The sequence below is a fragment of the Perca flavescens genome, chromosome 5, assembly GCF_004354835.1.
Source record: "Perca flavescens isolate YP-PL-M2 chromosome 5, PFLA_1.0, whole genome shotgun sequence".
NCBI lineage: Eukaryota > Metazoa > Chordata > Actinopteri > Perciformes > Percidae > Perca > Perca flavescens.
Genome location: NC_041335.1, coordinates 37733170 through 37757237, shown reverse-complemented (window position 1 = coordinate 37757237; position 24068 = coordinate 37733170). Strand labels below are relative to the sequence as shown.

The 24068-nt window shown below is 40.5% G+C and overlaps 1 protein-coding gene across 1 annotated transcript in view; it reads left to right on the top strand.

Annotated features, from left to right (window-relative positions):
• Positions 1–3919: 3919 nt before the first annotated feature.
• Positions 3920–24068, top strand: part of LOC114556300 (group 3 secretory phospholipase A2-like) — a 28508-nt gene continuing 8359 nt past the window's right edge. Inside the window, exons 1-4 of the mRNA XM_028579207.1 lie at positions 3920–4394; positions 6447–6579; positions 12151–12285; positions 17431–17666. Coding sequence (XP_028435008.1) covers positions 3920–4394; positions 6447–6579; positions 12151–12285; positions 17431–17666 — 979 coding nt within the window. The remainder of the gene's footprint in view (positions 4395–6446; positions 6580–12150; positions 12286–17430; positions 17667–24068) is intronic.

The following is a 24068-nucleotide window of genomic DNA, read 5'->3' as shown; positions in this document are numbered from 1 at the left end:
TTTTTAAAGAACACCATATTTTTGTTGTACTGCACACAAGCGCTGCTCTTTCACTTTTGTGAGTCACTTAGGAACAACAACACAGTTGTTGGCGGTCATTCTCTGTGCAAATATGAAATTAACTAATGTGGATCACTATAGACTATATGAGATATTATTATTATTATTATTTATTACATTTATATAGCGCTTTATCATAGACACTCAAAGCGCATTTGGGGGGAGGGCGGGTGGGGACTGCTCTCTAACACCACTAAATATATATAATAAAACGAAATATAAAACGAAAGTGAGCTCAAACTACACTCTGTCAGTGTTTTGGTAAGCCTGCCCCTGAAGCTATACTGCCGCTTCGACTGACACTGCAGCAGACCTTAACGTTACACAAACTTTGGGAAATTAACCAGATGAGACTGATGCTATATGCGGTAGCGCTACAAAATACTCATGGGGCGTCTGTGCTCTGGGACGCATCGTTCTGGGATCGGCGAGTAAGAAGCTGGGAGGGAGAAATCAAAGTATACTCACTGATTACACCTGTTCTGTTCAACTGCAACCAAGAAAATGATAGCTCAACGCTGGTTCCCCCCTCCCCACTCGCTTTGTATAAAACAGTGGTTGGAGTATTTTCTGGACATAGTTATGCTTGAGCTCTCTACAGCAAGGATTAACAAAGCCAAGTCATCGACTATAGATCTGTGGAAAGGTGCAGCAGCACAGGTATCAGTCCTGATGACCTCAGCATCCCAAGAACTAGAGGAGAGCGACTTGGCAAGGTGTGATTTCTGTAAAAAACAAAAAGTATACTCACTACCAAAAACTAGACTACATCGCTGGCAGGTGTCAATGTAAAGCCTTGGCTGTATCCCTACATACACATATACCGGCTCTGCTATTTTCTTAAAGAGGTACGCAAGAACGACGCAGACACACCAGCGCAGAAGTATAAATCCTCACAACTGCGTATGGCTGCTTACATAAGCTACGCCTTAAGCTCTTGCGTAGAGGCTACGTCTAACCATAAATCAGCCTTAAAGAAATGCCAGGGAGAGAAAGTGGAAGAGGTTAGGTCATAAAAATGTGCAGCTTTACCTGCATGCACTGTGTTCGTGAGTCTGGCATGCCTGGGGCCGTCTGCTTTTTACCCCGAACGCACCTTTGGCACAAAGCAGGGCCCGTTGGCCTCCTCTGCCACGCCCCGATCATTCAACGCTTCAACGTGTGTTGTTCACTGATCACAGCAAACCAATGAAAGCACACCTCACAAAAGTGGAATGACTTCGATTTATACAGCTGTTTGCAAGTTATTGCAACGTCAAAACCGAGACGAAACAAAAAGTCCTATGCATGAAATGTCTTGTGGTTCAAGATATATATATATATATATATATATATATATATATATATATATATATATATATATATATACAAACTTTGTAAGAATGTAATTCCATCAATGTTTACACTTCTTCCCCATTACATTCCTGTTAATACTTTATATAAAAGAGGCCATTTTCTGCATGACTCTGGTGTAATCTTAATAAACTGGTCTGATAGCATCCACAGGAACCGGCTGATAATCAGGGCCAGACGGAATCTGCATTTAAAGGTTTTAAACAAATTTAAAAAATGAAACTCATAATGTGAACATGTCCACCTCAAGCAGAAAAAACAGATTGTCCTCCCTCCCGGAAAGAAACGCTCCCATAGGTCGTTTGTTCAAGCCTGATTCTGACCTATATTTATGTTTCTAGTAGCGGCGCCCTCTAGTGGCCATAGTAGTTCTGACAGGAGCAAAGCAGCAAGTAAGGTGAGGAAGTATAAGAGCGCCACATGTCCTGGTAGCCATATTTCTTTTCTTACTTTGGCCACGCCAAGACCCGCGCTTCAAAAGCAGCTCGATTGGTTTGGGTTAGGCATTGACCTCGAGTGGTTAAGGTTAGGATAGCCAATTGGACAGGGGACAGGACCTGTACATGTAAGCATGGACGCCTGGCCAATAGTAGTGTGTGAATGCTACTGAAGGGCAGGTCTTGGCGTGGCCATAGTTTGGTTCTGGCAAGGAGGCAGGTTGGAGGGGATGGGGGGGACTTTAACCCAGAGAGTTTTGTTAACTTTAGGGAACAAACGGAGCTACGTTACGTTCTGCGTCACATGGTCACCTTCAGGAAGTGAAGTCACGTCTGATTTGAACCCAAACCTCCATCTTTTCATCAACTTAACTCAGTAGTTTTGGTGTCTAAACCTAGCCAAACTGGGACCGTTTCACGACGTTAACGATGTGTTTAAAACTGGGAGCGTTACCTTCTCTGGTTTAGATATGAGGAGGGGCAACTCACCCGTGGGTCGGATTAGAGGGGAACAAATAACCGATATCGTTGTATGGTTTTGGAGGACTTGTTGGGAAAAACAGTTCGCTAAATTCAGCAGATTTTCATTCTGGATCACAGCTGAAAACTGTTAAAAAAAAGTTCTGCAGATTCCGTTTGGGTTCTGCTGATAATCGACTGAGCACATCATCAAAAGACTTTGAGATCCGACTCTCAGTAGCAGATATTGAGATGAATCTTTCTGTACATTCAAATATCTTTAGTGTCTTGTTTACTCTGCAGAGCTGCTGCCTTCTCTTCCCCCCCCTCCCCCCGGTGACAAGCAGGGATTCAAACACCCAGTGGTAGCATCACACACTGTCTATGTTGTGCTACATCAGCTACAGATGATGGTTAACATAACAAATACTCAATAGTTTGAAAAAAAAGAAAAGAAAAGCTAAACCCATGGCTGTCTTCTACTTGATTCTGCCAGTTCAGTGAATGTTTCTCGCTTTATCTCTGTATTTGTACATAGATAGTGCATGCACTGGGAAAACATGTATGTTTGCAAATAACTTTGCATGTAAAGATTTTGCAGAGAGTTTACACAGAATCAATAAAATCGAATGAAAACTGACAATCCTCAAGTGTGTAAGGACTTATTGGAGTAAAGGTATGACAAACTACTAGGGGCGGGATCAGCAGAGACCTCACGATACAATATCATCACGATACTTATGTCACGATACCATATCATCATGATACTTATGTCACGATACCATATCATCATGATACTTGTCACAATACCATATCATCATGATAGTTTTGTCACAATACCATATCACGATGCTTATGTCACAATACCATATTATTGCGATACTTATGTCACGATACCATATTACGATAATTATGTCAAAATATCATATTATTGTGATACTTATGTCACGATACTATATCACGATACTTATGTCACAATACCATATTGCACACACACACATGCGCGCACACACACACACACACACACACACACACACACACACATACACAAACACAGACAGACACAGACACTCTAACACACACACACACACAGAGAGGTAGGCTAAGTTACAGCAACTCTTGCTGACCTGTGCTAGAAAAGATCAAATCTGCAACAGTGAGGTGTGTCATATTTGTGAGCCTCCCATAAAATGCACTTTTGCAGTTGGTAAAAATTGCAGCTCCTACCTTGTGTTTGATTTCTGGCTCAAAATGACTCGATTTATTGGTTTATTGATTCTGATTGATTATTGCCCACCCAGTACTTTTTTTACCTATTGAAATACCTTGTATGGGCCAAAAACATCCAGTAACATGCGGTTTTCCACACACACACACACACACACACACACACACACACACACAAAAAAGTGAGTCGTGTCATAGTTGTGCCGAGCCTCCAAAAGACAGACCAATAAGCGCCCGTGCCCTCCTCATATAGAGACAGGCGCCTTTACAGCTGCTGCAGAAACTCTCTACAGGCTACAGGCTCCAACTCCTCCATCCAGACATCCATTTACAGTTAACCCTTTCATTTCCCGGTGGGATTAAACCCTCCGTCCTGCATTGCGATGCAAAGCGTCTGCCTTCTACAAGTTGTTTCCACTTTATCTTTACTCATCCTATCCAAAGCACAGCCGGCGGTCGGATCCGGTGTCTCCTGTCTCAGGTCCAGTCCTGCTGCTGCACATGACGGACACACGCGCGTCACGTTCCTGCGAGAGGACGCAGCCGGTGTGCGCGCCCTGTTCCTCAGCCTGTGGTCCGAGGACGCGCGCCCGGTGACATGCGAAGTGAACTCGGACCCTCTGGTGACGGAGAAATACCGCAGGCTTTGCGACATAAGCCATGAAGTAACCCGGCGGTTTAATATCAGCGCGCTGTTGGCTCCGGATTCTCGCTTTTGTGCGGGCGTCTCCTCCACAGCGCCAAAGCTTCCCAGGAGAGAAGAGACAGCGGGGAGAGCGCGCAGGAAACGCGCCTGGATGTTCCCCGGGACGCTGTGGTGCGGCACCGGGAGCAAAGCGCTCGGATACGAACAGTTAGGTGAGCACGGAGAACAGTTTTTATGATTTTATGATACTATGGAAGCATATTGATGCCAAAAAGGGCGTAACTTTGGGTTTAACACTGGAGAGGGGTCACAGATCTCCACTTTTGAGAAAAATTGAAATTTAGTGAGTCAAATACTTCATTTTCTGCATTCTGGTGAATTTGTCTGCAACATTTCATGGTGCAAATGTCTTTATTTATGTAAAGGAAATTATAATAGTTTTTCTTTTTTTGGGGCCCCCAACTGGCCAGTTGTGATTATTGGAGGGGGGGTTAGTTAACCACCCTATCCCCTCTGTAAAATACGCCTATGGCTGCCAAGACTGAATACTAAAAACATATCCGTGTCACGTTTTTACATGAAAAGTGTATTGTAATAAGATGTTTGGAAACACTTTACATTTTTTATTTTTTATTAACCTTTCTTGTAGCAGGAAATAATCCCATTGAGATTCAGAATCTCTTTTTTGAAGGCAGTCCTGGCCAAGACAGCAGTATAATAGTTCTATATTAAAATATACCGTGAAAAACTGACAACATAAAACAGAAAAAAGACAGTTGGCAATTTAACATCATCTCAACATAATCACCAGCAGTGCCCAGTAACAGCACATTTGCATTTAGTACTCAAATAGTCCTTTATCCTAATTTTAAACTGTGTCATTGTTGGTAGGTAGTCTAATTTAAGCGGATTCTGCCAGGATGAGGGTGCAAAAACTTTAAAGGTACTTTCACCAAAGACAGTTTGCGTTCGGGGGATGTCATACATGATTTGCCCATATGATGGGAGATTACATTTCCTGGTGGTGACTTGAGGAGTCAGGAGAGAAAATAAGTAAGGAAGCAGTTTACACAGTAACAATAAGGTACACAAAACCTTAGGTAGTTACTGAGGAACGAATGGTTAGTTAGTGATAAGTTACTGATTGACTGATTCAAGCACTAATTATCAGTCAACCAGTAACTTATCAATAACTAACTGTTCGTTCCTCCATGAATATAGTTAAACAAAGGAAGAATTAAATAATATAACATAGAATAAAACAACAATGGAATGTTTGTAAATGCAAAAAGATAAGAAAAAGTTGAGTTCAGTTCATAACTCTGAATCTTAAAAAGAAAAAAAATCAAAGGGAGTTAAAAGCAAGAGAGTAAAAATGCGTCTTCCGATTTGATTTAAAACTAGCAATTGTATTACATGATTTGATCTGGGGTGGGAGGGAATTCCAGAGTTTGGGGACTACTACAGAGATGGCTCGGTGCCCTCTGGTTTTTAGGCGTGTCCGGGGGATGACGAGGAGTTGTTGGGTTGTGGACCCGAGGGCCCTGGCGGCAGAGAAAGTAGACAGGAGGGGCTTGACCATGGAGTGCTTTAAAGCGCCCAAATTATGCTCATCTTCAGGTTCATAATTATATTTTGAGGTTGTACCAGAATAGGTTTATATGGTTTAATTTTCAAATGACACCATATTTTTGTTGTACTGCCCAGCTCTCTGTCACTGCTGCAGATCCTCTTTTCACCTGGTTTCTGTTTTAGCTACAGAGTGAGACCCCTTTCCTTCGTTAGGCGTTAGGCGCTAGTATGCTAACGGTTGCGGTTAGCCAGCTCGTTTCGGCTTGTGACGACACAAGTCGTGCAGATTTTGACCAGCTCACCCGGAGACTGAAGGCAGGACACATTCAAAAACCAGATCTCACTCAGAACACCATTGATGGATTTTTTTCAAAGTTTGTATGCGTGTGGAAGCACCAGAGACACAAAATAACACCCCAAATCCCAGAAAAAGTGTTTTTTTCATTATATGGGCACCTTAAAAACATTTCTGAATTTCACTGGCAACCAATGAGGCTCAGCTAAAACGGGAGTTATGTGGTCATATCAAAGGAATGATGGCACATGGTCAAATGAAAGATCTTATGTGTTACAACCAATACATCTTTCCTTTTCAAATGTCTGAAGCTTTTAGATTTGAAATAAAGCGAGAGTATCTCCTCTTTGCTGTCCTTTGACGTGTGAGTGAATTCAGATCTTGTTCTCCCGTTAAGGGATGTTTGAGAGAGCGGACAGATGCTGCCGAGAACACGACCACTGCCTGCACATCATCCCCTCTTTCACGGTGAATTATGGCGTCTTCAACCCTCACTTCTTCACCGTCTCACACTGCCACTGTGACCAAAGGTAGGCCTGCATTACAATTATTACATCATTGTGTAATCGCAAAACATTCTGAATCCCAAATGCTTGGTCGCTTGGTCAGGTGTCTTTTTGGTGTTGTTATTGACGCTAAAAGTCTCCTTTAAATGTGCTTTATCTAAACAAGCTGGGTTGGGACTATTGGCGTCACTTTTGAAGCCCTACAGTTGGTTTTATTAAAAAAAAAAGAAGGGGACAGTTGGGTTTAGGGAAAGAAGAACAGGACAGTTGGGTTTAGATAAAGAAGAACAGGACAGTTGGGTTTAGGTAAAGAAGAACGGGACAGTTGGGTTTGGATAAAGAAGAACGGGACAGTTGGGTTTAGGTAAAGAAGAACGGACAGTTGGGTTTGGATAAAGAAGAACGGGACAGTTGGGTTTAGGTAAAGAAGAACGGGACAGTTGGGTTTGGATAAAGAAGAACGGGACAGTTGGGTTTAGGTAAAGAAGAACGGGACAGTTGGGTTTGGATAAAGAAGAACGGGACAGTTGGGTTTAGGTAAAGAAGAACGGGACAGTTGGGTTTAGGTAAAGAAGAACGGGACAGTTGGGTTTAGGAACAGAACAACAGGACAGTTGGGTTTAGTTAAAGAAGAACGGGACAGTTGGGTTTAGGTAAAGAAGAATGGGACAGTTGGGTTTAGATAAAGAAGAACGGGACAGTTGGGTTTAGGTAAAGAAGAACGGGACAGTTGGGTTTAGGAACAGAACAACAGGACAGTTGGGTTTAGTTAAAGAAGAACGGGACAGTTGGGTTTAGATAAAGCACAACGGGACAGTTGGCTTTAGGTAAAGAAGAAAAGGACAGTTGGGTTTAGATAAAGAAGAATGGGACAGTTTGGTTTAGTTAAAGAAGAACGGGACAGTTTGGTTTAGTTAAAGAAGAACGGGACAGTTTGGTTTAGGTAAAGAAGAACGGGACAGTTGTGTTTAGGTAAAGAAGAACGGGACAGTTGGGTTTAGGTAAAGAAGAACGGGACAGTTGTGTTTAGGTAAAGAAGAACGGGACAGTTGGGTTTAGGTAAAGAAGAACGGGACAGTTGGGTTTAGGAAGAGAAGAACGGGACAGTTGGGTTTAGGTAAAGCACAACGGGACAGTTGGGTTTAGGTAAAGAAGAACGGGACAGTTGGGTTTAGATAAAGAAGAACGGGACAGTTGGGTTTAGGTAAAGAAGAACGGGACAGTTGGGTTTAGGAACAGAACAACAGGACAGTTGGGTTTAGTTAAAGAAGAACGGGACAGTTGGGTTTAGATAAAGCACAACGGGACAGTTGGCTTTAGGTAAAGAAGAAAAGGACAGTTGGGTTTAGATAAAGAAGAATGGGACAGTTTGGTTTAGTTAAAGAAGAACGGGACAGTTTGGTTTAGTTAAAGAAGAACGGGACAGTTTGGTTTAGGTAAAGAAGAACGGGACAGTTGTGTTTAGGTAAAGAAGAACGGGACAGTTGGGTTTAGGTAAAGAAGAACGGGACAGTTGTGTTTAGGTAAAGAAGAACGGGACAGTTGGGTTTAGGTAAAGAAGAACGGGACAGTTGGGTTTAGGAAGAGAAGAACGGGACAGTTGGGTTTAGGTAAAGCACAACGGGACAGTTGGGTTTAGGTAAAGAAGAACGGGACAGTTGCGTTTAGGTAAAGAAGAACGGGACAGTTGCGTTTAGGTAAAGAAGAACAAGACGGTTGGGTTTAGGTAAAGCACAACGGGATAGTTGGGTTTAGATAAAGAAGAACGGGGCAGTTTGGATTAGGTAAAGCACAACGGGACAGTTGGGTTTAGGTAAAGGAGAACGGGACAGTTGGGTTTAGGTAAAAAAGAACAGGACAGTTGGGTTTAGGAAGAGAAGAACGGGACAGTTGGGTTTAGGTAAAGGATAACGGGACAGTTGGGTTTGGATAAAGAAGAACGGGACAGTTGGGTTTAGGTAAAGAAGAACAGGACAGTTGGGTTTAGGTAAAGAAGAACGGGACAGTTGGGTTTAGATAAAGCACAACGGGACAGTTGGGTTTAGGTAAAGAAGAACAGGACAGTTGGGTTTAGGTAAAGAAGAACTGGACGGTTGGGTTTAGGAAGAGAAGAACGGGATGGTTGGGTTTAGATAAAGAAGAACGGGACAGTTGGGTTTAGATAAAGAAGAACAGGACAGTTGGGTTTAGATAAAGAAGAACGGGAAAGTTGGGTTTAAATAAAGAAGAACGGGACGGTTGGGTTTAAATAAAGAAGAACGGGACAGTTGGGTTTAGATAAAGAAGAACGGGACAGTTGGGTTTAGATAAAGAAGAACGGGACAGTTGGGTTTAGATAAAGAAGAACGGGACAGTTGGGTTTAGGAAATGACACGCTGGAAAATGATCCCCAGTCTCCCCAGTCTCCTGGGTGAAAGTCCTGTGATGTTTGACGTGGTCAATATAGACCACTTGTACAGTAGCATTTGGAATTGTTTCAGCTGTAACCAAAAGGTGAGCCTCAGAACGAACGACCCCGGGCATCCAATAATGTGTCAGAATGCCAAGAATTTTTCCACCATTCTTGGAAACTTCTTGAAGCAGGAATTCCCATCTGCCCCTGACCCGTTGCCCGGCGTGGACGGTCGTGTCAGGACAGACGAGGCTGGATTTATGAGTGTTTTAGAAGTTGTGCACCCCCTTCACTTTGAGTTTAAAACTCTCCCACTCCACAAGGGTTGGAACTACCCTTTGGAACCAGTTACCTGGTACACTTAAGACAGTCCAAAGCATTGGCAATTTTAAATTTGAAAGTATGGCTTAGGTGCCAATTGTAGTCATTATCGTATCAAAGTTTATTTTTATTGTTAAATTGTCTGTATAATATGGATGAAATTGATTAATGTATGTTGAATGATTGATGTGTGACCTGCTACTACTTGTCCTCTTCCCCTGCCCTTATAGGGACCCCAATGGAAATAAGTCTTTGGGCTTTATTGTGTCATCCCTGACTATTTATGTATTTTTAATGTATGACACAGAGTGCTGTTTCATATATGTTTTTATATTTAAGTGGTCAAATAAAATCAATCAATCAATCAATCCCCTCAGGCCTTAGACTAGGAGTACCTCGTCTCAAGAGCAATAGGAGTAAAAACTCCGGTAACTCCGGTACTTGAAGGTATCTACATAAGAGTGACATGACGCTGTCATGAACACATGAACCCTAACCATAAGTTGTCATGGCAAAAACCGAATGACACTTACTAAAAGAAGCGTAATGTCATAAACGTTTAGGACATATTTATGGCACGTTCGTGACAGTGTCATGTCACTCTTGTGTAGATACCTTCAAGTAAAGTGTAACCCATACTCCTTTGTTCCCTGTGCGATAACGCAGTTTAATTTGCATGTAATTTAGGAGTTTTATACCCCGTTTACACGTGCGTGGTTATTTTGAAAAACGGAGACATTTCCTTTCGTTTACACGCAAACGGAGAATTCGCCTCTGAAAACCGAGTCTTTCTAAAAACTCCGCCCAGAGTGGAGATTTTGGAAAACTTTGTTTGCACGTCTGCACATAGACTGAGACAAACTGAGGTTTAGACAGACGAGGAAGTGAAGAAGAGAAGAGAGAGGAAGTGATTTGTTGCTGTTGTTACTCTTTTCGGGATTCTGATTGGCTAACGTGAGCTGAGCTTCTCGTTACACTGCCACCTACAGGTCTGGCGTACTCTTGACAGCATTGAGATATATATATATATATATATATATATATATATATATATATATATATATATATATAGACACATACACAGGGACGTGTAAACAAACACTTTTCTGAAAACTGACAGCTGTGCACAATGTTATTTTTGAAAACTGAGAAGGTGAAATGTCCGTTCATGAAAATAGCCGGCCACATGTAAACGTAGCATTAGAGATTGTGTCAAATTGTGTTCTGTATATTTTATGTGTGCTTTTTAGGGCTGCAACTCAAGATTATTTTCATTATTTATTATTTTCTGGATAAATGGATGAGTTGTTTGGTGTAAAATGTGTTTCCCAAAAAGCCCAAGATGACATCCTCTAATGTCTCGTTTTGTAACCAACTCAAAGATATTCAGTTTACTGTCCCAGAGGAGAGAAGACACTAGAAACAATATTCACATTTAACAAGCTGGAATCAGAGACGTTTAACTTTTTTTTCCTTAATAAAAAATGACTAAAACAGATGAATTGATTAGTGATTAATCTTTGCAGCTGTAGTGCATTTTTAAACTTACTCATCTTACTAATGAAAGTGTGCTTCTCTCTGGAACGCCAGTCTCATATTATTCTGTCACTTTGCCAATAACCCATTTAAGCAGAAGACCCCGAGGCCGTGTGACGTTACTGTTCATCCTTGAGTAGCAAAATAAACTGGCATCAGCCCTCTGGGTTAACTTTGGATGTCAAGAGTCAACACGTTAGACTTGTTACTCTCTACTTGTTGTCTTTTGCTGTGCTTCTTTTAAAACCAGCAGATATATCTGTTTAAAGTGTAACCTTGTTTTTTCAACCTGGACCCTCTTTTCCCATGTTTTTGTGTCCAGATAACTGATGAGAACAACCATCTTTAAAGTTGGTCCAGTCAGCAATGGCGAAACAAGCTGTAATGTAACGTTAATGTAAATGTTCAGCGTCAGTTAGCGTCCACTAAAAGTTCTCTTGTTGCCGCTGACAGACTCAGATTATTATTCTAAGTGTCAGACAACATTATGGAAAGGATCCCTACAGAGATAGACCTTTTAGTTAAAGAGTAAGATCCTTTTAGTTTAACATGAAACAGCCCCGAAATCACCGTCACAAAATGATCGTAAAACACACTTCATTCAAAGTGGACAGAAACTAAATAAAACTACCGTTAATATTTCCACTGTTCCAACAATCACCACTCTGGTTTGGTTGAAATAAACCCTTAATTCACCCATTTACATGTTAAAATATGCTGGCTCTATACACGCTTAAAGTCCTGATTATTTACATGGAGTCTGGTGGAGTTTGGTGATGGTGATTTCGGGGCTGTTTCATGTTAAACTAAAAGGATCTTACTCTTTAACTAAAAGGTCTATCTCTGTAGGGATCCATCCCATAATGTTGTCTGACACTTAGAATAATAATCTGAGTCTGTCAGTGGCAAAAACAGAACTTTCAGTGGACGTAGACTCACTAGGGTTACATTGCAGCCCGGTTTAAGGCTGCCAGTTACAGCCTTCACGCTCAAAACCGGACCAACTTCAAAGATTTTTGTCCACGTCAGTCACTTAGACACCAATGCATGGGAAAATAGGATCCAGGTTGAAAAAAAAAAGCCTGAAATGACCCTTTAATTCTCTCTTTACATCTAATTCTAGACAGCTGCATGTGTAAAATGTTTGCCCTCTAACTCTCGTGAACTCTTGGCGGTCATTCCGAAGTAACTGGAAGACACTTTTTCTAAGAGCTTATCTGTTGTTAAAAGCTGCTTAGACTACCCTGAAGATGTACACAAAACAAGGCAACATTCAAGGATATTTAGCGACTAAAAGTGCGTGTTCATTTGACCTCGGCCTGTTCTTTCTCTGCCTACCTTACCAGGTTTCGGCAGTGCCTTCTTGGTGTCAACGACACCATTTCCAGCATGGTGGGCTACAGCTTCTTCAACATCCTGCGGGTTCCCTGCTTCGAGCTCAAACAGCTGAGGCGATGCACCCAGATGTCCTGGTGGGGAACGTAAGAGACACACTGATGCCGTTACATTAAGTTTAAATGCTCTAAAGACACACTGATGCTTAAATGCTCTAAAGCAGCCTGATCTCATGAAGTGGTGTACGTATGACACGCCAATTCGTATGCTATTATTGGCGTGTTATCAAGACGCGTACTCGTTTTTATTAGCGTGTTTATCAAATGGCGTTTGGCCTCCATTGACTTACATTACCTTGCGATTGGGTGTGAATTGACACCGTTGTATGAAAGGGCGAAAATCCTCATAGCGAGGTTGGTCGTGGGGGGTGGATGTGTAAAACAACACAGGACTTTCACCCAGGAGACCGGGGATCGTATCCCGCGTGTCACGTTTCCTAAACCCAACCGTAGCTTTCTTCTCGCGATAACACGTCAAGTGGCGATAACGCGTCAAGTGGCGATAACGCGTCAAGTGCCGATAACATGTTAAGTGGCGATAACGCGTCAAGTGGCGATAACGCGTCAAGTGGCGATAACGCGTCAAGTGCCGATAACATGTTAAGTGGCGATAACGCGTCAAGTGGTGATAACGTGTCAAGTGGCGATAACATGTCAAGTGGCGATAACATGTTAAGTGGCGATAACGCATCAAGTGCCGATAACATGTTAAGTGGCGATAACGCGTCAAGTGGCGATAACATGTTAAGTGGCGATAACGCATCAAGTGCCGATAACATGTTAAGTGGCGATAACGCGTCAAGTGGCGATAACGCGTCAAGTGGCGATAACGCGTGGCGATAACATGTCAGGTGGCGATAGGCAAGTGGCGATAACGCGTCAAGTGCCCGATAACATGTGGCGATAAGCGTCAAGGCGATAACAAGTGGCGCGACTCTTGGCGTCGAAGTGGTGATAACGTGTCAAGTGGCGATAACGCATAGCATCAAGTGCCATAACATGTTAGAGTGGCGATAGCAGCGTCAAGTGCGATCGTGTCATAACCAAGTGGCGATAAATGGCGACATGTCAAGTGGTGATAGTGGCGATAACGCATCAAGTGGTGATAACATGTCATGTTGATCAAGTGGCGATAACGCATCAAGTGGCGATAACGATAACATGTTCAAGTGGCATGTCAAGTGGCGATAAGCGTCGGTGGTGATAACATGTCAAGTGGCGATAACGGTCGTCGAAGTGGTGATAACGTGTCAGGTAGGCGATAACATGTCAGAGTGGCGATAACATCAAGTGCCTTGAGAGTGGCGATAACATGTTAAGTGGCGATACTTGCGTCATGTTAAGTGCCGATAAACATGTTAAGTGGCGATAACGTGTCGAAGTGGCGTGCGGCGTCGAATGTGGTGGCGATAACATGTCAAGTGGCGATAACATGTCAAGTGGTGATAACGCGTCAAGTGGCGATAACGTGTCAAGTGGCGATAATGCGTCAAGTGGTGATAACATGTCAAGTGGTGATAATGTGTCAGTCGTGTGGCGATAACATGTCGAAGTGGCGTCAAGAGTGGCGATAACGCGTCAGGGTGGTGATAACGATGTCAGTGGCGATAACAACGAAGTGGTGATAGCGTCAAGTGGCGATAACGCGTCAAGTGGCGATAACGTGTCAAGTGGCGATAACGCGTCAAGTGCCGATAACATGTCAAGTGGTGATAACATGTCAAGTGGCGATAACGCGTCAAGTGGTGATAACGCGTCAAGTGGCGATAACATGTCAAGTGGCGATAACATGTCAAGTGGTGATAACATGTCAAGTGGCGATAACGTGTCAACGCGATAACAATCAAGTGGTGATAACATGTCAAGTGGTGATAACGCCGCGGCGCGATATCGCGTCACATGGCGATAGCAAGGTGCAGGCGGTGGTGATAACGTGTCAAGTGGCGATAACGCGTCAAGTGGCGATAACGCGTCAAGTGGCGATAACGCGTCAAGTGGTGATAACATGTCAAGTGGCGATAACGCGTCAAGTGGCGATAACGCGTCAAGTGGCGATAACGTGTCAAGTGGCGATAACCTGTCAAGTGGTGATAACATGTCAAGTGGCGATAACATGTCGAAGTGGCGATAACGTCAGTTGCGTCGAAGTGGTGATAACATGTCAGTCGATTGGTGATAAACATGTCAAGTTAAGGCGATATATCTGCGTCGCGGCGATAACGCGTCATATGCGGCGAGGCGATAACGCGCGATAACGCCGCCATCGGGCGGCGCATAACGCGCCATCGGCAAGTGGCGATAACGCGATCGGGCGGTGATTAACGCGCAATAACGCATCAAGGGTGATAACATGCGGCGGCAATTTTATAAGTTTTCGTCAATTTTGATAACGCTGGGGCGATAACGCCGCGGGGCGATAACGCATGGCGCCGAAACGCATCAAGCGGCGATAACGCATCGCGCAACGCCGCCATCGGCAAAAATCGAAACGCTGGCGGCGATAACGCCGCAAGTCGCGATAACCGCCAATGTGGCGATAACGCATGGCGGCGATAACGCATCAGCGGCGAACTGCTATACGGCGACGCATCACGGATAACGCCGCCATCAAAATGTTCGCCCAAGTGTTTGCCAAGAACATAAACTCTGTAAATGGCGATAACGCATTGTTTAGACATGAGATAACGCCGTCAAAAACCCGATATTTGTACACACGGATAGCTCGAACCGTTCAGAGGGCCACCGGTAACAATACGAAAACATGATGTCATGTTGACATCATTGCCATTGCTCGAAGTTTAAACGCTGTAACAATCAAGTTATTGACATCATTCCTTGCAGGACAACCTGGGCTATCAGGACATGTGCGGTGCAGGGAAGTCACATGGGTGGAGACATTGTTAGACTAAAGAAAAACGAAAATTGAATCCCACAGAAATGTGTTAAAATCACACAGAGAACCGTAATGGTCAGTGTGACGCGTATCAGTTCAATTTTCTAAGCACAAACGGACATTTGGAAAAAAATTGGTTCCAATATCCAATTTTTCATTTTTTCCACCTTGACAAATTAAAAAATTGGATCTTTAACCTGTTTTTCCAATTTTCAGTTTTTATTCAGAGGATCAGAAATTTAGAAAATTACAAAATGGTCTCCAATTATTCAATACTGCCATGGTATTCTTTCCCTTGTTCCACCTAGCCTTACCATCAGTTGCACATCTGACCCCAAAGTATATAATGTTTTTTATTTTGTGGTCCATATTCAGTTAATGACCTGCATATTCTGCAGAGTAGAGGAAGAGAATACCATGGCAGTATTATGAATAATTGGAGCCCAGATGCAATTTTGTAATTTTCTCAATTTCTGATCCTCTGAATAAAAAACAGAAAAATGGAAAAACAGTTTAAAAATCCAATTTTTGAATTTGTCAAGGTGAAAAAAAAAATGAAATACTGGATATTTGAACCTATTTTTCTGTTTTTCCAAATGTCCGTTTGTGCTTAGAAAATCTAACTGATGTGTAAGACTTTCAGGTTTTTGAAAAATGTTCTCCCAAGTGTTTGCAATCAGGAACATAAACTCTGTAAATTTTGCATATTGTTAGACACAGCAGCAAGTTAAAACCATAAAACCAGATATTTGTTCCACAGAAAGAGCAGGTAGGGTTGTGCGTGTAAAAACATGTCTGACGCTCTTCCTAAACTCATGAACTTCTGAAGGGCACCTGAAAGATAAAGTTGTGGAGAACTTTATCTTTCAGGTCACTAACAAATGGTCTTACAATCAAGACATGACTATGGTTAACCTACTGGAGCATTTGCGTTGACAAACTACACTTCAATAACTATAATTTAATTGAATTGAGTTTCCAATTTCCACTGTTTCTGTTATTATCTTCCAAGGAAAATACAGATTACAAACGCTTCAAGATTACACACCATTATCCTAAATAGCAAGACAAAGTGTTCCTCTTCTTACTTAAATAAATATGCAAAGGATTGTGGTCTATATAGGTAAAAAAAAAAAAAAAAAAACAGCAGATTAGGATTTTCCACGGCTAGTTTTTGCAGCTTTTTTGTTATTTTGATAAGAACAAAAACAGACAAAACAGGAGGCAACAGACAGGGTCATCGTAGGTTAAGTCAAACACTTGACATCATGAAAAGCAGAATATAAAAAAGTAACCATTTTACATTGCAGTATCAAGGTGTGCAGGCCCTTTGCGTCTATAATTGTTCTTTTGAGATCATAAAAGATCCTTGTGATCTATGACTTTGATTCATGCAGAGCCAGCAGATTTTTTTTTAAGGAGGGAGAAGTCTCTTCCACTCATTCAAAGGCTGAAGTCCATTCAGTTAACCCAACCAGTCCTCAAAACCATCCGCAGATATCATCTTTTTTTGATAACTCTGCAACCCCTTGGTGTTCTCTCAATGAGGTAGTCACCTGAAATGGTTTTCACGTCACAGGTGTGCTTTTTTTCCCTTATTAATAAAAAAGCAAAGGGTTGCTACTTTGTAGAATCTAAAATATTATTATTATATTATTATTATTGTTATTATGTTTTCAGTTATTTCACACTTTTTTGTTAAGTACATAATTCCATATGTGTTCATTTATAGTTTTGATGCCTTCAGTGAGAATCTACAATGTAAATAGTCATGAAAATAAAAAGGAAACGCATTGAATGAGAAGTTGTGTCCAAACTTTTGGCCTGTACTGTAAATGTAATTAAAAAAAGAATAATAATGAATAATTGTCGATTTTCAAATATTGCACCTGTAAAATATTGACAATAATACAATATTGACAAAATAAAGTTGAAGAACACGTTACTATTTCATTTTATCAATGGGAAACAGCCAGTGTGCAAGAGGCCTTACTTCCTGCTTTGCTCCCGTCATAACTACTACTTGCCACTAGAGGGCGCCGCAACTAGAAACCTAAATATAGGTTGTAATTGCGGCTTGAACAATCGATGTATGGGAGCGTTTTTGGGGTCAGTTGGTACGTTTCCCAAATTCATAACACTGAAATTAAAATCAAGCTCTTTGCTGATTATCTGATTTCTGTTGACACTGTGAGCAAGTAAGAAGAAATATGAGGGACATTCCCCCCAAAAAATATAACAAAATAACCAGCAGACATATCACCACCATATTGTTTTTATTTTGCAGGGTATAAAGAACTCCGCGGCTTGGTTTTAACATGCACATTTCCTCTCTGTAGGTGTAAAGTCACCAAAAAGGCTCTCTATGCCGTCTTCAAAAAGCCGCTCCGTTACAGCTCCTCCGATGTTACAAGCAAACACGGAAACAACGCTGAGAGCAACGCGCTAACAAGCAGCAAGAGGCAAAGATTCATCGTCAACCCGCACAGAACGTTACCCAAAAGTGAACACCGATGCTTCAGAGACTCGCCCAGAGGAGACACTGCCAGCCTCAGAAGGACGAAGGAGAAAGGATGTAAGAGAAACCGGAAACCGTAACCGGCGCCAAATCCGACTCAAAGTAGCGCATTGATGCCAAATAACAAACGAAATTGGCAGGCGAGCACCGGGTCTGACTCCGAAGTTCAACTTTGAAACAGCTCTGTTAGCACAGCCACTCCTGCGACGCCAGCCGCGACTACACCGAAGAGAGCAGCCTCCGTTCCAAAAGACGGTGAGAAGAGACGTAACGGTTAGTCAGTTAGGCACACTGCCTGCATGGCGTGAGCGTGAGCGTGGGCGTGAGCGTGGGCGTGGGCGTGGGCGTGGCGTGGCGTGGCGTGGCGTGGAGCGTGGCGTGGCGTGGGCGTGGGCGTGGCGTGAGCGTGGGCGTGGCGTGGGCGTGGGCGTGGGCGTGGCGTGGCGTGAGCGTGAGCGTGGGCGTGAGCGTGGGCGTGGGCGTGGGCGTGAGCGTGAGCGTGGGCGTGGCATTTTCTGTGTCTTTGCACACCAGAAACGTGTCTGACGTGGCGCTGCTGCTGCTGCTGCTGCTGCTAGCCTTGTTTCCCATTGATAAAATGAAATGGAGGAGTTTTTTTGTCTCTAAAATGTCAGAAAATGGTGAAAAATGTGGATCAGTTTCCCAAAAGTCCCAAGACGACGTCCTCAAATGTCTCGTTTTGTCCACAACTCAAAAGATATTCAGTTTACCGTCCCAGAGGAGAGAAGGAAATATGAAATATTCCCATTTAACAAGCTGACATCAGAGAATGTTTAACAACTAATTGATTTGGTCGAGAAAATAATGTGTAGGTATATGTAAGGAGATAACATAGACACAGGCTAATTACTGATCACTAACATGCTAGTTAACATTAGTAATTAAACCTAAACAGATAATGGGTACTCTTTTACTAGTTAAAGTACTAATACCATACTGTAATAATACTCTTTTACTAGTTAAATTACTAATACCATACTGTAATAATACTCTGTTACTAGTTAAAAGACTAATACCACACTGTAATAATACTCTGTTACAGTAAAAGTACTAATACCATACTGTAATAATACTCTGTTACTAGTTAAAGTACTAATACCACACTGTAATAATACTCTGTTACAGTAAAAGTACTAATACCACACTGTAATAATACTCTGTTACTAGTTAAAGTACTAATACCACACTGTAATAATACTCTTTTACAGTAAAAGTACTAATACCATACTGTAATAATACTCTGTTACTAGTTGAAGTACTAATACCATACTGTAATAATAATCTGTTACTAGCTAAAGTACTAATACCACACTGTAATAATACTCTGTTACAGTAAAAGTACTAATACCATACTGTAATAATACTCTGTTACTAGTTAAAGTACTAATACCACACTGTAATAATACTCTGTTACAGTAAAGTGCTAATACCATACTGTCATAATACTCTGTTACTAGTTGAAGTACTAATACCATACTGTAATAATACTCTGTTACTAGCTAAAGTACTAATACCACACTGTAATAATACTCTGTTACAGTAAAAGTACTAATACCATACTGTAATAATATTCTGTTACTAGTTAAAGTACTAATACCATACTGTAATAATACTCTGTTACTAGTTAAAAGACTAATACCACACTGTAATAATACTCTGTTACAGTTAAAGTACTAATACCATACTGTAATAATACTCTGTTACTAGTTAAAGTACTAATACCATACTGTAATAATACTCTGTTACTAGTTAAAGTTCTAATACCACACTGTAATAATACTCTGTTACAGTAAAAGTACTAATACCATACTGTAATAATACTCTGTTACTAGTTAAAGTACTGCAGTGAAAATATTACTTCAGTAACAGTGTGTAAGAATCATCAGGAGAATGTAGTTAAAGTACTAAACGTAAAGAATAAGTTTTAGAAAGTGGAAACTATCCAAACAGTCAATCAACTTTCCTTCTTCCTTTCTTACTTTCTAACTAGTAACTAAAGTAACTAACTAAAGCTGGAACAGATGAATGTAGCGGAGTAACTAAAGTAACTAGTAACTAAAGCTGGAACAGATGAATGTAGCAGAGTAACTAAAGTAACTAGTAACTAAAGCTGGAACAGATGAATGTAGCGGAGTAACTAAAGTAACTAGTAACTAAAGCTGGAACAGATGAATGTAGCGGAGTAACTAAAGTAACTAACTAAAGCTGTAACAGATGAATGTAGCGGAGTAACTAAAGTAACTAACTAAAGCTGGAACAGATGAATGTAGCGGAGTAACTAAAGTAACTAGTAACTAAAGCTGGAACAGATGAATGTAGCGGAGTAACTAAAGTAACTAGTAACTAAAGCTGGAACAGATGAATGTAGCAGAGTAACTAAAGTAACTAGTAACTAAAGCTGGAACAGATGAATGTAGCGGAGTAACTAAAGTAACTAGTAACTAAAGCTGGAACAGATGAATGTAGCGGAGTAACTAAAGTAACTAACTAAAGCTGTAACAGATGAATGTAGCGGAGTAACTAAAGTAACTAACTAAAAGCTGGAACAGATGAATGTAGCGGAGTAACTAAAGTAACTAGTAACTAAAGCTGGAACAGATGAATGTAGCGGAGTAACTAAAGTAACTAGTAACTAAAGCTGTAACAGATGAATGTAGCGGAGTAACTAAAGTAACTAGTAACTAAAGATGGAACAGATGAATGTAGCGGAGTAACTAAAGTAACTAGTAACTAAAGATGGAACAGATGAATGTAGCGGAGTAACTAAAGTAACTAGTAACTAAAGCTGTAACAGATGAATGTAGAGGAGTAACTAAAGTAACTAGTAACTAAAGCTGGAACAGATGAATGTAGCGGAGTAACTAAAGTAACTAGTAACTAAAGCTGTAACAGATGAATGTAGAGGAGTAACTAAAGTAACTAGTAACTAAAGCTGTAACAGATGACTGTAGAGGAGTAACTAAAGTAACTAGTAACTAAAGCTGGAACAGATGAATGTAGTGGAGTAACTAAAGTAACTAGTAACTAAAGATGGAACAGATGAATGTAGCGGAGTAACTAAAGTAACTAGTAACTAAAGCTGTAACAGATGAATGTAGAGGAGTAACTAAAGTAACTAGTAACTAAAGCTGGAACAGATGAATATAGAGGAGTAACTAAAGTAACTAGTAACTAAAGCTGGAACAGATGAATGTAGCGGAGTAACTAAAGTAACTAGTAACTAAAGCTGTAACAGATGAATGTAGCGGAGTAACTAAAGTAACTAGTAACTAAAGCTGTAACAGATGAATGTAGAGGAGTAACTAAAGTAACTAGTAACTAAAGCTGTAACAGATGAATGTAGCGGAGTAACTAAAGTAACTAGTAACTAAAGCTGGAACAGATGAATTTAGCGGAGTAACTGAAGTAACTATTAACTAAAGTAACTAGTAACTAAAGCTGTAACAGATGAATGTAGCGGAGTAACTAAAGTAACTAGTAACCAAAGCTGTAACAGATGAATGTAGCTGAGTAACTAAAGTAACTAAAGTAACTAAAGCTGGAACAGATGAATGTAGCGGAGTAACTAAAGTAACTAGTAACTAAAGCTGGAACAGATGAATGTAGCGGAGTAACTAAAGTAACTAGTAACTAAAGCTGGAACAGTTGAATGTAGAGGAGTAACTAAAGTAACTAGTAACTGAAGCTGGAACAGATGAATGTAGCGGAGTAACTAAAGTAACTAGTAACTAAAGCTGGAACAGATGAATGTAGCGGAGTAACTAAAGTAACTAGTAACTAAAGCTGGAACAGATGAATGTAGCGGAGTAACTAAAGTAACTAGTAACTAAAGCTGGAACAGATGAATGTAGCGGAGTAACTAAAGTAACTAGTAACTAAAGCTGTAACAGATGAATGTAGCTGAGTAACTAAAGTAACTAAAGTAACTAAAGCTGGAACAGATGAATGTAGCGGAGTAACTAAAGTAACTAGTAACTAAAGCTGGAACAGATGAATGTAGCGGAGTAACTAAAGTAACTAGTAACTAAAGCTGGAACAGGTGAATGTAGTGGAGTAACTAAAGTAACTAGTAACTAAAGCTGGAACAGATGAATGTAGCGGAGTAACTAAAGTAACTAGTAACTAAAGCTGGAACAGATGAATGTAGCGGAGTAACTAAAGTAACTAGTAACTAAAGCTGGAACAGTTGAATGTAGAGGAGTAACTAAAGTAACTAGTAACTGAAGCTGGAACAGATGAATGTAGCGGAGTAACTAAAGTAACTAGTAACTAAAGCTGGAACAGATGAATGTAGCGGAGTAACTAAAGTAACTAGTAACTAAAGCTGGAACAGATGAATGTAGCGGAGTAACTAAAGTAACTAGTAACTAAAGCTGGAACAGATGAATGTAGCGGAGTAACTAAAGTAACTAGTAACTAAAGCTGTAACAGATGAATGTAGCTGAGTAACTAAAGTAACTAAAGTAACTAAAGCTGGAACAGATGAATGTAGCGGAGTAACTAAAGTAACTAGTAACTAAAGCTGGAACAGATGAATGTAGCGGAGTAACTAAAGTAACTAGTAACTAAAGCTGGAACAGATGAATGTAGTGGAGTAACTAAAGTAACTAGTAACTAAAGCTGGAACAGATGAATGCAGCTGAGTAACTAAAGTAACTAAAGCTGTACCAGATGAATGTAGCGGAGTAACTAAAGTAACTAGTAACTAAAGCTGGAACAGATGAATGTAGTGGAGTAACTAAAGTAACTAGTAACTAAAGTAACTAGTAACTAAAGCTGTAACAGATGAATGTAGCGGAGTAACTGAAGTAACTAGTAACTAAAGTAACTAGTAACTAAAGCTGGAACAGATGAATGTAGCGGAGTAACTAAAGTAACTAGTAACTAAAGCTGTAACAGAAGAATGTAGCGGAGTAACTAAAGTAACTAGTAACTAAAGCTGTAACAGATGAATGTAGCGAAGTAACTAAAGTAACTAAAGCTGGAACAGATGAATGTAGTGAAGTAACTAAAGTAACTAGTAACTAAAGCTGGAACAGATGAATGTAGTGGAGTAACTAAAGTAACTAGTAACTAAAGCTGGAACAGATGAATGTAGCGGAGTAACTAAAGTAACTAGTAACTAAAGCTGGAACAGATGAATGTAGATGAGTAACTAAAGTAACTAGTAACTAAAGCTGTAACAGATGAATGTAGAGGAGTAACTAAAGTAACTAGTAACTAAAGCTGTAACAGAAGAATGTAGCGGAGTAACTAAAGTAACTAGTAACTAAAGCTGGAACAGATGAATGTAGCGGAGTAACTAAAGTAACTAGTAACTAAAGCTGTAACAGATGAATGTAGCGGAGTAACTAAAGTAACTAGTAACTAAAGCTGGAACAGATGAATGTAGCGGAGTAACTGAAGTAACTAGTAACTAAAGTAACTAGTAACTAAAGCTGTAACAGATGAATGTAGCAGAGTAACTAAAGTAACTAGTAACTAAAGCTGTAACAGAAGAATGTAGCGGAGTAACTAAAGTAACTAGTAACTAAATCTGTAACAGATGAATGTAGCGGAGTAACTAAAGTAACTAGTAACTAAAGCTGGAACAGATGAATGTAGCGGAGTAACTAAAGTAACTAGTAACTAAAGCTGGAACAGATGAATGTAGCGGAGTAACTAAAGTAACTAGTAACTAAAGCTGGAACAGATGAATGTAGCGGAGTAACTAAAGTAACTAGTAACTAAAGCTGTAACAGATGAATGTAGTGGAGTAACTAAAGTAACTAGTAACTAAAGCTGTAACAGATGAATGTAGTGGAGTAACTAAAGTAACTAGTAACTAAAGCTGTAACAGATGAATGTAGCGGAGTAAAAAGTCCAATATTTCTCTCTGAAATGTAGCAGAGTAGAAGTAGAAAGTGGCATGAAAAGAAAAGACTCAAGTTAAAGTACAAGTACCTCAACATCTGGACTTAAGTACAGTACTGGAGTACATGTACTTAGTTACATTCCAGCGCTGTTTTCAAGCTACCACACGATCATGTTCTGCCCCCTACAGGTGGGACAGAGCAGCTACATTCAGCACACATCAGATGATAGAAACAAAGAGATGTAGAGCAGAACAACATCAGTATATCTGTTTTTAATCGTTATCGCCATATCAACCGGCGCAATAAACACATCGCGAAAGGCTGATTTTTTTTGTCGCTTTTTTCCCGATGCGTTTGTCGCTTTTTTGATTGTTTTGGTGCTTTTTAAAATGTTTTTGTCACTTTTTCAACGCTTTTTTTTTAAATTCATGGTCAATAAACCTAATTTAAATGACATTATACGTATTGTTTTTGGTTTTAAAAAACAGAAATTATGAATTATCTTGAATTAAGATTAGAGGATGTTCTAAGACTATAAAATTGAATAAAACACCCAAAAATCAATATAAGTAATAATTAATTT